Source organism: Sander vitreus, chromosome 24, assembly GCF_031162955.1.
Source record: "Sander vitreus isolate 19-12246 chromosome 24, sanVit1, whole genome shotgun sequence".
NCBI classification, from domain to species: domain Eukaryota; kingdom Metazoa; phylum Chordata; class Actinopteri; order Perciformes; family Percidae; genus Sander; species Sander vitreus.
The window spans coordinates 4034194-4050435 of NC_135878.1; the positions used below are offsets into that span (position 1 = coordinate 4034194).

Below are 16242 nucleotides of genomic sequence, written 5' to 3' on the forward strand. Positions count from 1 at the left end.
GCTTTGTTTCCATTGCTTTATTAAAAAAAAAGAAAAAAAAGAAAAGGCAACTGAATAATAGCCTTGAGCAGTTTACAGAGGATCATGATCTTAGAAGGGAGGCAAGTGATAGGATTTTATATTTTAGCCAAAGAAAGCCCCAAACCTGAACTTCCTGCTTTACTGAAAACAGTGGATAATATGACAACTACAACAAATCTAAAGATATGAACAGTCTGGATGAGCCATCTATCCTCTTCTCTGCACTCCTACAATTAAACAGAAGCTTCCTTTGTCAAACAAGGATTAAGCAAAATTAGCACAAAAAGCATCACGTGTGTATTTCATTACTTGTGAAAAAAAAAATAAAAGTATCACTTTTGGCTTAATTTGAATTCCCTTCTGTGGACATGTGGAAAGCAAAAAAAGCTGCATATATTAAAATCTTAAGCTAGCAGACATTGTTACAACAGGCACAAAATATGCTACATTTTCCATTTATGTTAGACTCTGTATACTTCAGATAGTGGTGTCACTAAAACAAAGTTAAATAAAAAACAAAAAGTAAAAGTGCAGTAGCTGAGTGGGAGGGTCTGGTTGGATTGACGGTTGTTAGGGACAACAGCACTGAAGGGTCACGTGTCAAGCACAAAGCTCTATGCTTCCTTGTATATAAACATGACATTATAGAATATAAAAGTAGTAATGAATAAAGTAGGATGAACTTTCATATGCTTTCCTACAGGAATACTCCCACCTGTTGGCCAGTGTGTAAACTACACATGCGAGACGCACACGTAATACACCTGGATGTGATTATATGTGACTATTTAACTAAAATAATGTGTTTTCCCTCTTAACAGACTGAAGCTGAACGCCCCAAAGGCCTGAGATAAGGATGGTGGCTGGGAACTGAAATGATAAAATTTGCTTTTAAAAAGGCCCACTAGTGATCCTCAAATTAACACAAGCTCCAAATCCCACTAAGTGCAACCAATATATACAAACATGGCTTAACAGGAACACAAATCATAATCGGTGCTGGCTTCTACTTAAGGCCTCATACCATTAAAAAAAACACACAAACACTAGGACCTGAAGGAAAAAGGCCTGGTGTCTATGGTTCTGACCTCGCCTTCAGCCTGGCCCCACCCGTCTGCCGACAGGTGCATGCTGGGACCTGTAGGCCCGTAGGTTGCCTTTGACATGTCATGCAGACGCTTGCAAGGAAGGCGGGAATCGGGGCACGGCACGTGGACGGTCACCAGACATCTGTAACAATGAACTACTGTAAAATCATGTTAGCATTAATACTGGCATGTTAATGTTGTGGTCTGACTACAAGATTAGCCCGGCAGTATGCTATCAAGCCAGCTAGCACTTGAAGCCCTCAAGTAATAAGAGCATGTTAAATCCCTTCTCTTGTGACTGTTTTTGTTTGGAGATGACCATGAAGCATTCACTGTATAATGGGCACACTAAAGCTTTTCCAACCCACTGCAGAACAAGCCCTTGAATAGCGAGACTGGATGCTCAGCCCTTCTCTCTTTGCCTTTCACTTACTTTACCTTCTGACATGAATAAAAACCACATTCTCCCTTCATTTTTTACCTTCATCTTAACTCGTTCTTTTCTAATCCACATCCACGAACCTTTGTCCACTTACATTTGACCTTTTCCTCCCTCCTCTACCTGTAGCTGAACATCCAGAGCCTCACAGGAAAACTACCTAACCTAATTAATGACTGAGAAGGTGTCGAGAGCTGACACCCCAGTCAGAGGTGAGCTAAGGCCTCAGTAACTAGCATCATGGCAAACATCTACACACATAGACACTGCGGTAAAGCTAAAAACAGTCAGTTTAGTTAAATTGTGCTTTAAAATGAAAAAGTCATAAAAAGGAGGGATTGTTCTGCCCACCGGATGCCCTGACTCCTCTCTCCGAAGGCAGAGGAGAGGAGAGATGAGGGGAGGAAGAAGAGGATGGAGGTGTAAAGGAGGGGTTCATGTTCTGGGGTGTTTGCCCTCGCAGTCCATCCACCTCTTCCCCCTTAGCGTTTGGCTGAACTTGGCGGGAAATGGGAGACAGAGGCAAGATGCCGGCGCCGTTCTTTGGGGTTTCCCCAGGGTGGTGCGGGGATGTCCAGGGTGGTGGGGTGAGGAGGAGGTGTCGGGTGGCCGGCTGACTTCCCCGCTCGGGCACCAATCATGGCCGGGAGGCTTTGGTTGCGCCTCAGGCCGTCCAGCAGGCTCCCTCCGCCTGCTGACACAAAAGTAGCAGCATCCTGGCGTGGCGCCGGAGCCTCGGACTCTGCTCCCTGGAGCACCTTAGTGAATCCCAGCCGCCGTAGCCTCTCCACTAGGCCGAGGTCAGGCCTGGCTCGACCTGACTTAAGGGACGGGACACGGGTTAGAGTTTCCTGGGAATAGCTTGGTAGATCGGGATGTGGGGCGCGGCCCAGATTCAACCCATACACGTCCTGGAGGAAAAGTTCTGCCGGCCGCGAGGCTAGGAAATTGTCCGCCGGGTGCTGGTGGGACTCCGGGGGCACCGGGGAGGGAGAAGGTGAGTGTGAGGGGGAGTTGGGGGGTGTGTTTGGGAGGAGGCGGAAGAGGGGCTGCCGGGGTGTTTGTTTCGGGGATGGAGGAGGGGTGTCAGTGGAGACTTGTGCAGAAATGCCCCTCTCCAGGACCAGCTTGGCCAGACCGCGGGTGGGCACAGGGGGGCGTCGGGGGGGAAAGCAGTCCCCCAGACTCAGCCTGCAAGGAGTCACAGGGGTACTGGGACCTGTCCTCATGGAGCTGGGTGTGTTGGCCATGAGGGATGACTGAGAACTGAAAAACATGAAGAAGAGAGACGTTACCTTTTAAAGATTTGTTTCTTCATTCTCGGGTCCTCCCATCATTCATCACTGCATAATAAAAAAAGAAGAAATGGCATGAATGTTCTCTTTATCCTTTAAGGAGGACTAACCTTTGGGTGACCTGTGTGATGTCACTGGGGTGCAGGATGCAGCAGGTTGTGAAGGTGTAGGTAGAGGAGGTGGAGCCCGGACACTTCCCTGGATTTTGGACTGAACATGCAACAAATCAGGTAAGGAGAAAACGCGTCTTAAAACTCCTCATTGACATACAGTATATTGTACATTTCTATTTCAATACTTCAAGTAATATTTACCATAAGAAGACGTTGTTGTTGATGTGGAGATGCAAATCTGACTTTGTGAGTGGACCACTGTTGTACAGGCTCCTGAAATGGGCTGAGATGATGAGCTGGATTTCTCAGTGCCATGTCGGGGTGCGGGGGTCAGACAGAGTTCTGATCTGGCTGAGGAGGACGTGGCAGGTGTCCCGGGGGATGTCGGCAGGGTGGGGGAGAGAGGTGGGACAGGGAGAGGCGTCACCGATTGCTTTCTGTCTTTCCTTTCGTCTGGGGTAGATGAAAAGCGCACCTTAAAGGTGATCCCGCCTTCCTCCTCGTCCTCCTCTTCCTTGCCCCGCTCTGCCGCCCCCTTCTCCTGGACACCTCTGAGCTCTTCATCCTCTTCGTCCTCCTCCATATCAGACAAGCGGTAGACAGCGTCCTGAACCAGTGGGCAGAAACCTTTGGTCACCACCCCAGGGTGGGGGTCCAAGATGGTGGCCAGGTGTGGTTTAGCCAGCTGCTGCCAGTGATGGAGCGTCAGTGAGCCTGACAGAGAAATGTCATTATGTTATCAAAACTCATAGTCACCTAAATGTTTTCTCAGGAGTTGAAAGCCCCCAGAACCAACAAAGTGCTGACAGAAATTTAACTGGCAACAATTCTTTCCTTTTTTTTTTTAAAGATTATTTTTTGGGCATTTTAGGCCTATATATATATGAACCCTGGCCGCTGCGTCGAGGAGTAAACCTCTATATATGGGCGCCTACTCTACCAGGTGAGCTACCCAGGCGCCCAACTGGCAACAATTCTGATAATCGATGATTCACTTTAGTTACTTTCCAGGCAAAAATGCCTTAAAGAATCACTGGTGCCAGCTTTATTATTAATATTTGACGGTGTTTTGATCACTGAACACTTTACCTTCCATGGGCTTGACAATCTGAAGCTTCTCAGGCAGGAAGGTCTTGAAAATGCTGGAACTGAAGGACAGTTCTGACAGGTTGGAGAAAGACGAGAGCACGCTGCCCATTGGTGAGCTGCAGCCGCTGCTCTCCACGTCTCCCTCGGCCCCCGCCAGGGACTGCAGCTTCTTCTCGCGCTCTGCCTGGAAGAACTGACGCTCGCACAGGAAGTTCTGTCGCCGCAGAGACAGCCGGTGCAGGGCTCTGGTCAGGTCGTTTCCTCCTGGACAGCCAGGCTGGCCAATTGGAACCTCCTCCCTGCAAAAACATGCACATGTATTGAACTGAAAGGGCACAAACGCCATCCTCGATTTAAAACGCAAGACAGGAATATTCTTCGTAACGTACCCCTGAGTGGACGTAAAGGGCTGTGCAGTCATCACTAGAGAGCTCTGTCCTGAGCCAGGGATAGGAGGGGTGGCCGACGCTGGTCGCGATGCTGTGGCGTTGATGGAGCGGACTGTTTGAAAGACTTTCTTCAGGGATACTCTGCAGGGAGAATGAGCTTTTGTGAATGAGCTTGATTAAAATCTGTCTTAAAGACTAGTGCTGGAAATAAATGTGGATTATTGGACCTAGTGCTGTGTCCTATAAAAACTGTTTGGATTTTGTGAAGGGGTATAAAGAAGACTCAATATATATAGCAGGCACACTCACTACATTTACCCAGTGGTTTTGGGTTGGTAAGTGGGATTTAAGTGAAAATGGAACTAGTCTCAGCCTGAGGACTGTCTCAGTCTTTTTCATTACATTTGGGTTTTTTTAATTCGTGAAGTGTTTGGGTTTCTGACCTTTGGTCGAGAGAGGTGGTCTCCTCCTCTACACTCAGCTCTCTCCTCATGGTGCCCTCGATCTCTGCTGCCAGAGAGTCCTACACACACACACACACACACACACACACACACACACACACACACACACACACACAGTGTTGTGAATTTGTGTCTCGGTTCTCAGTGCTGCTACATAAAACCTCAGAGTGTTTCTCTCACCATGGGGTAGAGTCCGTAGGAAAGGTGCCTCCGCAGCCCAGCAGAGGGAGCATTTTTACTGCGAAGTTCTTTGATCTCCTCCTGGGCTTCATGGAGCATCTCTACACACTCCGCATTCCTGTCTGCCAACTCATCCAGCTGCAACACACACACGCACACACGCACTTAAAATGAACATAACTACGAAGTAAAAGATTCATTTAAAAAACAGATTTATTATCCACTATTTAAAGAAGCCTGTTAAACTATAGAAATTGAATTACAATTACTTGTTTGATTATTTCATTTTTTTGTCAATCAAAGAACCTCTGTATTTATCAATCTGGGCTAGTGCTGCAAAGTAAATGTCAGTTGCTGGAACATGCTCAAACAGTGGAACTGTATGACAGACCTCTTCCAGCAGTTTAAATAAAACTCCACTCATACATGAATAGAGAAGTATTGGCAGTCTGAACGAAAACTTCCTGTGAGCGTGTGAGGTTGTACCTCTGCTGTGAGCTGTCTCTGAGAATCTTTGGATGCCTGCAGGTGGATCCTCAGCTCCTCTTTCTCCAGAGCCAGCTGCGAGCGAACACACACATACACACAACACACACATACACACACAGACACACACACACACACAATTGTGATTGTGATAATTAGATAGAAGAGATTAAGCCCACGAATCAGGATAAATACATTGTTTTGCAAGTCATAGGTAGGTCCTGAGGTAAGTCAAGACCACCAAGTCCAATAGCAAGTCTATTTATTTACATTCAGTACATTTTAACATCTGTGCTTGGGGATAATATCAAGTTATTCCAGGTGAAAAGTCTCAAGTCCAAGTGAAGTCACGAGTCACTGGTGTTCAAGTTAAAGTCGAGTTGAAGGTCTTTTTTGATTTAGTCAGATGTTCACCTCTGGTCCATACAGTACGTAATCTCCTCACCTCCTTCACTCGGTGTTGCAGCTCCACTATCTGGGAGAGCAGCTGAGCGATTTCCTCCTGGTGTCTGAGCAGCTCCTCATTCTTCTGAGACAGTTCATCTGTCAGAGACACCATCTGGCTGTTGGACTCACCTGGAACCAACACAAAAACACACACCAATGTTAAAATGAGCATGCCAGACACGAGGGTCTGTGTGTTTTCAGTGTAAATATGTGTGTGCATCTCACTCACGGAGCTCCTTCACACAGTCGCTCACTAGCTGCTGCTCCTTCTCCTCATAGGTGATGGTGTCGCTCTTCAGTTGGCAAGCCTTTGGAGCAGACAGGTCGAGAGGAACCAGTAAGAACTTCCAACATCATTCGTTGTCAACAACAGTAGTTATACTCACTTCTCAAAATGGGGTTATGATTTAAAGCTTCCCGTTTTCACTTCCTAATATTTTCTGCCTCTGATGCGATTCTTTCACAATATATGGGTGCCGATTGGATTTGTATTGAGTATTGCGATTTTCTTTTCCTTCTTTAACAAAAGCAAAAAGGTGAATAATACACTTCTAGAGACAATATATCATGAGACATTTCTAAAAACCAATTGTTTTCTAAAAATAATGCACATCACATGTCAGTCAGTCAGTCTGACCTTTATTTCATTTGTAAAGAAGTATATACATAAAACGGATTATCTGCATTTTCTGCTTTTGCTCTGAATTGCTGGAAACGGATATGTGGTCTCTGTCGGCGGTACCGTGTAAACAGAACATATTTAGGTGAATTATTGGTAAAAATTGATTCTGGGGTAAAGAATCAATTTTCAAACTTGTCGGAAAAAAATCACGATACATATGAGTGATTTCTTTTGCCACCCCTAGTGTTGGACCTCGTACCTCCGACCTCAGTGACAGGTTCTCCTCCTCCAGCTCCTGCAGCTTGCTCTGCAGAGACTCCAGCTGGCTGAGTGCGGCAGCGGCGGTTCCCCCCAGCAGCTGAGGCTGGCACAGCGGCGTGGACACGCTGGAGTCCGTCTCGCTCTCCTCCGAGGCGCTGGCCACCATCCGCAGCAACTCGTCCTTCTTACTGAGCTCATGCTGGAGCTGGTGAACCTGGCCAACAGGGAAGGAGTGTGTAGGGTGAGTACTGTTCAACACTGAAATCTGCAGATTCCTGATAATTACAGAGGTTCAGAGAGAGACAAACAAAATACACTTAACTGGTTACCACTAAGCTCTAGTTTTTAAATGCATTTACTTTAGATAGCCTTCATGATTCAAATAGCTTTTGGTTCCATTTAGATCGTCATACTCTGACACAAATACCAATCTTTTTGTGCCTATACTTCTAAGAAAAGTTTTAGACAAAAATTAGGAAAAGATGATATAAGACCTATAACATTCAAGACAATATAATACAATAACCAAATAGACAATAAACTGTAAACCAAATAAACATACATGTATATGTGACAACACCGTAGGCACATAGTATACGCTTCTCCCCAGCACATAGCTTCCTAGGAGCCCTATAGAAAGCGTGTGCCTATCATTTTAAAAGAAATTGGAAGAAAACATTTTAAAAGCACTATCCTCAAATCATATTTTTGAAATCAAGAACTAGCATGTGTAAGCTACCTGGTCTAGGGCCTGTGCCAGCTGCTCCTCTAAGGCCTCGTTGCGTTCCTGCAGCAGGTGGTTCCTCTGCAGAAGGGACTGCCCGATCCGAGCTGCCAGCTCCAAGTCTCTGTCCCGCTGGCCAATGAGAGCATAGAGCACCCAGAGTCAATCAACCAATTAGAGGCCGCTTCTTAATACAAAACAAAATTGTGTCCTGTACAAGTGGAGGGGGACACCTACCTCGGCCAAAAGGTGCGAGACCACTTCGATGTCATTGTAAGTTTTGGCCATCTGCTCCACGCGATCAGCACTGAGGACTGGCCAGAAACATTTTACTGTTAGGTGACACACAAGCAAACACCCACACCCATACACACACCCACACACACATGCAGTCTATAATCCACATTGTGGCATGTGCATGCAAACACAAAAAAACAAAACCAATTAAAAATAAAACCACCATATCACTCCACTTTACTTTCTACCTAATTAAATGTTCTGACCACGAGCAACGTGAGCAAACACAATCAAGCAATCATCTGTAGCTGATCATCCATCACTGTGGTTACACTATGTCATGTATATTGCTGAAACACTAATGGTGCTGTTTGATGATATAGCTCCACAACATGGCAATGTGATTGCTAGTGGTCTGAATGTAATGAAGCCACAATAGCACTATACAGACATAAAGAGGCCACACGCACGCACGCGATCTTGATCGATATATCGATTCAATCCTGATCTAATATTATCGATACAAAGTGGAAAATATCGCTACATATCGTCATCTTTGAGATGCGTCTTTATTTTGAAATTCCCACTTTATATTTATTCTTTTTTATTAAAAAGAGTAGTTTGTTTTTAATTTAAATGTCTGGAAGAGCTTAGTAATTAAATTGTCAAATCATATTTTAGTTGCTTTTTGTAAAAATATATAAATGTAACTGATTGTATTATTAAATGCGCTAATGTATCGTCTGAATTTAATCAAAATCGTATCGTGGCAGACTTTTTGATATCAGTAAATATTGTATTGTTGTACTAAGAATCGATATAATGTCACACACACACACACACACACACACACACTATACAGTGCTACAAGCTGTATACAGTGGCAGACTGCAGACCAATACTACGCAGATTTCATGTCTGCTGTCAACTACATGCAAAAAGCAGAGAGGGGCTCCAGGTCTGTGGCTCCAGTTCCAAGTTGAAGTGCAGCTCTCGGAGCCACATTGGTGGACTGAAGCCCCTCTCTCACACTGGAGCTACAAAGAAGTCGCAGAACAGGCAGATAGAGAGAGAAAGATACCTTTGGAGAGGCTCTGAGAGCCGGGGTGGGAATAAGAAGAGGGCTCCAAAGCAAGATACGCTAGTGAGAGATAGGAGAGAGAAAAGAAGGGAAAGTTCAAAAAGGTGTACTACAAGCAACCAGCTTGTTTTAAGGTGAATGGGACACAACGACGGAAAGAAAAGGAGGAAAGGAAGTAAGAAGCCGAGGGTGAAAGCTGAAGCTTCAATAAATCCACTTCACTTAGAACATTAGTTTGTTGAGAATCTAAAACATCGATTAGTTTGGTCCACTTTTAGCACCTGAGTGGGTGTCACCAGCGCTGCACCGCTTCCCCTTCCACCTGTTTAAAGAAAAGTGGCAACTCTAATCATTGCCTTTTTTTTTTTATATCGTTTAACAGACTGAGCACAGACTAAATGTAGCCCCATTGACCCAACAAAACTTGCGTTAATCACACACCTTGAAAACTTTATTTTTCATCATACACCTTTGTAGCTCAATGTGCGCTCTCCTCTCCGTTCTTTCGTTCATTTGGTGAAACAATTGAAATTTCAGCAGGAATTAAATGTAATAATAAGCAGTGCTAGAAAAAAGAAAAGAAAAAAAGAAGCAGCTGCTCTAATAGACGAGAGCTGTCGTCCAGTAATCTGAGGCTCACGGTGACCCCTTGTCCCGGACACTGCACTCCGCTCCGCTCCAACAACCGACTGTTAAAAATAACCTCTGCCCCATAGAGCTATCTTTGCTGCACACAGGAAGACGGATAGCGCGTCACACACAGTGTATATAATCTCTCATGTTACTGTACACACACACACACACACACACACACATTTACCTGCTGGGAAGAGTATGGTGTCACTGTATAACGTATGTGTCCATGGTCCGGTTTGATCATGATAAACCAAACAATACATTAAAAACTAAACTCTGATTGCAATCACACACTGCACACACATGGTGATACACTAGTTTCAGTTGTTACGTCTTGTAGGAGACAGTGACTGAACTCTGGCCACAATAAACTGCATGACTGCAAAGTCCAATCAGTAACCAAATTAGTTGTATTTTCATATTGATTTTTTGATTGCTGGCATGCTCACACACAGTGCAATGGTCAACGGGTGACTCTTTAAGAAACACTGTGGACCTTAGTGGACCGCAGTTACAGCATATGTTTATTTGACAAATCTGAACACCCAATTTTAAAGTGTAGTGTCAGAAATAATCGTTACAAGCTAACCTAACGTATCAATTCAACTGGGCTAATTCAAACAACCAGGATCAGTTTTGCAGGACTGAATGTGAAAGTTAGGGGCAAAGGTCATGTTTGAGGATCCATACGTTGCACTTGTGTTGCTGATGTTAAATTCTGTCCATGTGTCACCACTCTGGCTCACCACTTTTCACTGACAACAATACTGACACACTTTGCATTAAAATAGAGTTGCGACTGTGTAATTTTTGCCAAGTCAGAGAGCTCCCTCTTCCGATTTCACGACCTGACACAAAAATGGGATACTTGATATGTGTATTCCATCATATAGGAGTATTGAGACTATTTAAACATCGTCAGCATTGTCTAAATACATTTCCTCGTTTCTCGAATATTACCATGCGATGCTTCTTTGAGTGCATCAGGGGCCATTAATAGGCTGCGTTTGATTTTACAGCGCAGAAGTGGAGCAAATGTTTCACCGAGCAGGAATATGACACCGAGACTCCCTTACTGTACCCCTTCTCTCACACGTGCAGCTAACAAACACGTATACACCCACCACCTAAACACGTACCCTATGCAAAGCCATGTAAACAAAAACATTCTGCATTACAATGTCACACAGCTGAAATCTTCTGTTCTTCTGTACAGCATGTGTTCAGGTCAGGTCTGATCAAATCATGCATTTAATTAGACCGTGAAACAAAGCCACAAAAGGACTCCGATACAGAGAGGAAAGTTGTGCATGCATGAGAAAAACATAGGCAGAAAGTTGCTACTATCCAACTGTTAACACTGCTTCCCCGTACCACAACTTGTTTAAATGTAAACACACAAGCATTCATTCAGACTTGCCCACTTCCTGTCTTTCAAGGAACACGGCAACACACACACACACAATACAATATGTACACACTTTCCCCTCCACACTGTCACGTTCTGCCTGACCTTGCAGCAATGACTGGTGCTGCTTCTGCAGTCTCACCGGCTCGTATGTCTGTGTCTCTCTCTCTCTCTCTCTCTCTCTCTCTCTCACACACACTTAACATCATGCCTGCATTCACCTTCCATAGCAAAGTTGTCATAAACCTCCTCATTGTTGATGTTTAAAAGTGGCATGGTCCGACTCGCTCCACCGTCCTGTCTTCCTCTCTCCCCCCCCCTCATCACTCTCTGTCCCGTGACTGAACTACACTTAACTCTGGCTGGACCACTGAATCTCTCTCTCTCTCTCTCTCTCTCTCTCTCTCCCTCTCTCTCTCTCTCTCTCTCTCCCTCTCTCTCTCTCCCTCTCTCTCCCTCTCCCTCTCTCTCTCTCCCTCTCTTACTGTGTGAGCTGTCTGATACACACAAGCCTAGACAAGCCGACACAATGGCAACCATGTGCCGGATAATATCCATGCTAAATCCCTGTGATTTTAATTGAAGAGGATGCGCACTGTATAAAATGAATGCCTCACATGTCTAATGCACTGAGACACACAAACACACCATCTGCTCACTGACCGATCAAAAGAAAGTCGACACAGAAATAGCTATAACTCAGTGTCCTGCCCGAATAACACTGAAGTGAAATCTAAATGCGCACACTTACTCATGTAGCGGAAGGTCTCCTCGGCCAGCATGGGGGAGATGGCACTGTGCTGGCCGGGGCCTTCGTCCGGAGAAAAGCTCGGGGAGACCACCCAGTCCTGGCTGTCGGACAGGTAGACGGAGCCGGAGTCGGCCGAGCCCGAGCCCAGCGAGCCGTAATGCTTCCCGCTGCTGCCCAGCCCCTCATCTGTGGGTTAGAAGAGATACATTTTCATCTACTGCCCAGCATCTAATGATTACTTTCATTACTGACAAATCAAGCTGTGCGTTTTAGATAACATAATTGATCTCCGACACTGTAAAATGTCCAAAATAGTCATAAAGGCCCAACATGACGTATTTTTAGAGTGTTGTCTTAGCTTAGCATAAAAACTGGACACAGGGTACAGCTACCCCCATACAGCTATCCTGGCTCTGTCTGAAGGTTTAAACAGGGTACATGCAGATAGTTAAAAGTTGAATAGTTTCCCCCCCCCCTAAGAAAACCCCTCAAAATGTCGACCTATTCCTTTAACTTCAGTAGCTCTGGTTTATGAAAATGATCAACAACTAACATATTAAAAGACTGCAGAAAGTGCATGGCTGCCATATTTATACTATATAATTATAGAGGCCATAATTGGCTGTAATATTGGCAATGCATTACATTGAAAACAAATCAAGGCTTGGCCATGTTATCATGCATCACCATGAAACTATCAATTAATAATGAGGGATGCTTTTATTTTGTAAAAACGATGCAGCCATGGTGAGATGAAGTCAGACTGCAGTGAATGTGTTTTGAGAGCGAGTGTGGGCAGAGGAAGCATTTGAATGTGTGTGTGTGTGTGTGTGTGTGTGTGTGTGTGTGTGTGTGTGTGTGTGTGTGTGTGTGTGTGTGTGTGTGTGTGTGTTTTCTTGGCTCAGCCACTGTACAAGCCTATGTCCTTCCACTTGAGTAAATATGTGGTTTACTGGGATAGATGGGGCTAACTATAGCATCAAGCCCAAAGACACAGCATACTGTACTTCAGGGCAGCATGACATTGGCAGAGCAAAATTAGAAAATGTACACAAAGCCTACAGTTGCCATACATACTGCAGGTATTTCCCTGATAATATTGGAGTATCAACATTCATTTGATAAATTACACACACCCCAACACCCTACCTGTCTCAGTGCTGGACTCTTTCTTCTCCACCGCCCGGGGTTTGACTTCGAACATGTCCTGTCCTTTGAGTGGGAGGGGGCCCCCCCCCCCCGATCGTAAACACAAAGTAGGACTGAAACAGGGAGCCGCTATCGCTGTGACCTCACATCCTGTCCCCGCACTGATGGGTGGTGCACACGCACACCTTTACCTGAGGAGAGAAGTGTTAGGCGTCAAAGAAGCAATGTTCCCAGAGATTAAGATATGAAAATACCATAATTGTTAGGGTTCACATTGACTTTGCTAATGTTTACAAGCCAAATATAGGGTCAGTCAAGTTTAATAAGGGTCACTAAAATCAGTTTAGTGGTGGAGGATATTGTTCAAGAGTAATTTTGTTGCTTACAATCCGTGTGTGTGCATGAAGCATATCTGACTCCGGGCTGCTGACAACATTCATTCGATTCCTTCAAACTTGGTTCCTGACATTTAAGGCCAGATGGAGAAAAAAAAGATTCCTCCCACGGTGTTTTCTGCTAGACACTTTAACTGCTGATTGTCTGGCATCTTCTTTAGGGTTTGACAGATCTTATGTGCCACTACAACCATTTAATCAGTAAAGCCTTAAAAATCTCAAGAAGCTACAAGACTTTTACTCTCTTCTGTCTGTCTGAAGAAGAGATAGATAAAAAGCTACTCATTAAGAGCTCAGAGTAAGAAACTTACAGACTGGCACAGTATATTTCCATTTCCCTCTATGTGTCACATACTGTTTAAAGGGAGAGCTGAGGGGTGAGACAGAACCCTCCCACATCCTGTTGACTATCTCTGGGACTGCTCCATGGCTTAAAGCGGTGACTGAAGGAATGACACAGGATGTACGCTCTTAAAAAGGGATGAGCTCCCATTAGAGAACCAGACCAGCTGTGGACACGTGCATCTGTACAGTATGGTGCTGCAATTTGATAGATTGTTTTGATTTGGTCTCAAGCTCAGTCCATGTTTATAAGATAAGATACGCCTTTATTGTATCCTTTAGGAGAAATTGGTCTTGGGCAGTCGAGAGAACAAAAATGGCAACACATCGGACATAAACAGTAAACATACAATAGTCTGATACAATGCAATCAACTACAGCTAACATTCAATAAACCTCACACAAGACCCCCCTACCTCCCCAAACACACATATCTATTATTATTATGTGTTCACAAATTTCTTCTGTTCCAAATAACACGCTGCTGCTGGCTTTTTTTTTTTTTATTTAGTATCGCACTTCCATAAAGTTGGGAGGCCTGTGAGACAGATTTAAGCAATGGCCAATCGAAGCAGCAGAGGCCAAGACAGGCTTTCAGTAGGCATGCCTGTGGAAAGACAGAGTCCATGGGCAACATTCATCCTCTGCTTATGTAACACAGAAGCTGAAACGGTTTGCTCCACAAAAGAGATTAATGTGATGCCCGTAATGCTACAGCCTAAATGTGCTGTTTGGCATAAGAGGCCTGGTAGATGCACTGTACTGACCCATTAATGACACTGGTATTGGAATTATAATAGTAACATTCACATAAGGGCTAAGTGCAATTCCGTGGACAGAATATTGCATATTATAATCATATTTAATAGCTACTGACATCAGTATGAGCTGGGCAAAGAAATGCTGCACCAATTCTATTCATACTTAGAATAGCAACATTTTTCCGATGCAAGCTTCTTCTTTTCCCCGATTGATTTAACATGCCACGGCTGATCTGTAAGTCATCTCATGAGTAAGACTGTCACAGACAGACAGCTTTGTGTTTGTGATACAGCCTAGTCTGGAAATAAATAGCAAGAGATGCACTTCTATTCCCAGGGCCTCTTTAACTTATTGACAAGGTATAACAAAAATATTCTTTCAAAAAAAAGCATGCAACACACACACACACACACACACACACACGTTGGGCCTTGGGTGGTATCTTTAGTGCCAAACCACAGCAACCACACACATGACAGAAAGGAGCGTTTGTTCAAAAACTTTTCTGCGGCTTGAAAAAGCTGGAGAAAATCCAGACCACAATCTGAAACCACCATCTAATGTTGGTGACAGATTATTGCACATTATAAAAAAGGTGTAAACTGTAAGCACAGCAGCAAAACAGCTGCCCTGAAAGGAACTCTGTGCAACACAGACAGCCCAGCAGCATTTTACACAACACTAGTCTGTCCCAGCTGTCCCAGAGGGACAATCAGCTTGCATCATCAGAGTTCATATCCCTTCGTGTCTAATCTTTTCATTCAGCTGATGCCCTTATCCAGAGTGACCTACAGCAGTGTGCAACAGTAGAAATGTCAGTATCATACTCAGGTATAAGATCAGGGCAAAACAAATAATCCAATGCCAAAACCTATAAGTTATTTTTTCCTGATTTGCTTCACTGTTTCCATTTGTGCTGTAGAACAACACGTGCAGTCAGCCCATCTTTGATCTGACGACTGGACAGGGCCTGAGGGCTTGTTTGAAAAGAAATGTAAAATGTAAAATATGACTTAAAGCCTTTTAATTAATCCCCAGGAGCTGCTCTCCATTTCGGCATGACTTCAATATACGAAAAAACAACTATTTGGATTCAATTGTACATTTACAGAAATGTTTGCATGTAACTCCTACAGTCATCTCGCACCTTTGTGGGCTGTGGGAAAAATAACTACTGTCTTTGTGTGTCGTTTACGTGCCGAATTTACCAAAAGATCCCAACATGTAAATATTTGGTTAAATAAAAACGATTTTAGAATTAGGATTAACGTTAGTTGACTAACGACATTTTGCAAACAGACGGGGTAACTTTACGCTTTATGTCCATCTACAATTAGCTAACTGTTCATATTTAGTGTTTAACTGTAACGTTAGCTAGGTAACATTATAACGTTAATGGTTACCGAATTTAAAACACGAGCCACTGATATTTTATTTTGTTTTTAGGTTACCAATAAACAAAAATGTTTAGCAGGCCATCTATCATTTAACGTGACCATTACATGAGGTAAACCTACAGATCCTTTATTTAAATCTACTTGAACTTAATCTACTATGAGCACGTAACGTTTCACATGGTTTTTCTATGCTGGGCGAGGATGACAGCGTCAACGTTATTGCTTGGCATAGCTTTGCCTTCGCGAGCTCAAACCCGGCATCCCTCGCGCGGGGAGCATACAGCACTACAGATATCAAAGAATATGTTTGATTATGATAGAACTTACCCGATGTCAATGGTATTCCACAGCATTGACAATTTCAGTGTTACATTTACGGTGTCTCTCAATGCCCTCACCAAATCTCAAACAATGGAGCGGAAGGGAGGGAGATGGCAAACAGCTACGAATCATCAGCGTGCGACAG

At 44.1% G+C, this 16242-nt stretch overlaps 1 protein-coding gene across 2 annotated transcripts; it reads right to left on the reverse strand.

The window, feature by feature from the left end:
• Window positions 1-2: 2 nt before the first annotated feature.
• trak2 (trafficking protein, kinesin binding 2) lies at window positions 3-16212 on the reverse strand. Of its 2 annotated transcripts, XM_078243557.1 has the most exons (16): window positions 16104-16212; window positions 12881-13071; window positions 11732-11917; window positions 7856-7932; window positions 7634-7750; window positions 6893-7108; window positions 6241-6319; window positions 6010-6140; window positions 5565-5639; window positions 5079-5216; window positions 4878-4957; window positions 4435-4575; window positions 4046-4344; window positions 3158-3670; window positions 2954-3053; window positions 3-2814 (listed from the first exon to the last, which is right to left on the reverse strand). In XM_078243557.1, the coding sequence occupies exons 2-16, from the start codon at window positions 12933-12935 to the stop codon at window positions 2031-2033; spliced, it is 2991 nt and encodes a 996-aa protein (XP_078099683.1). In that variant the 5' UTR covers window positions 12936-13071; window positions 16104-16212; the 3' UTR covers window positions 3-2030. The 2 variants fall into 2 exon arrangements, with proteins under 2 accessions (XP_078099683.1, XP_078099682.1); XM_078243556.1 differs by having other exon boundaries at window positions 4046-4575.
• Window positions 16213-16242: the final 30 nt, after the last annotated feature.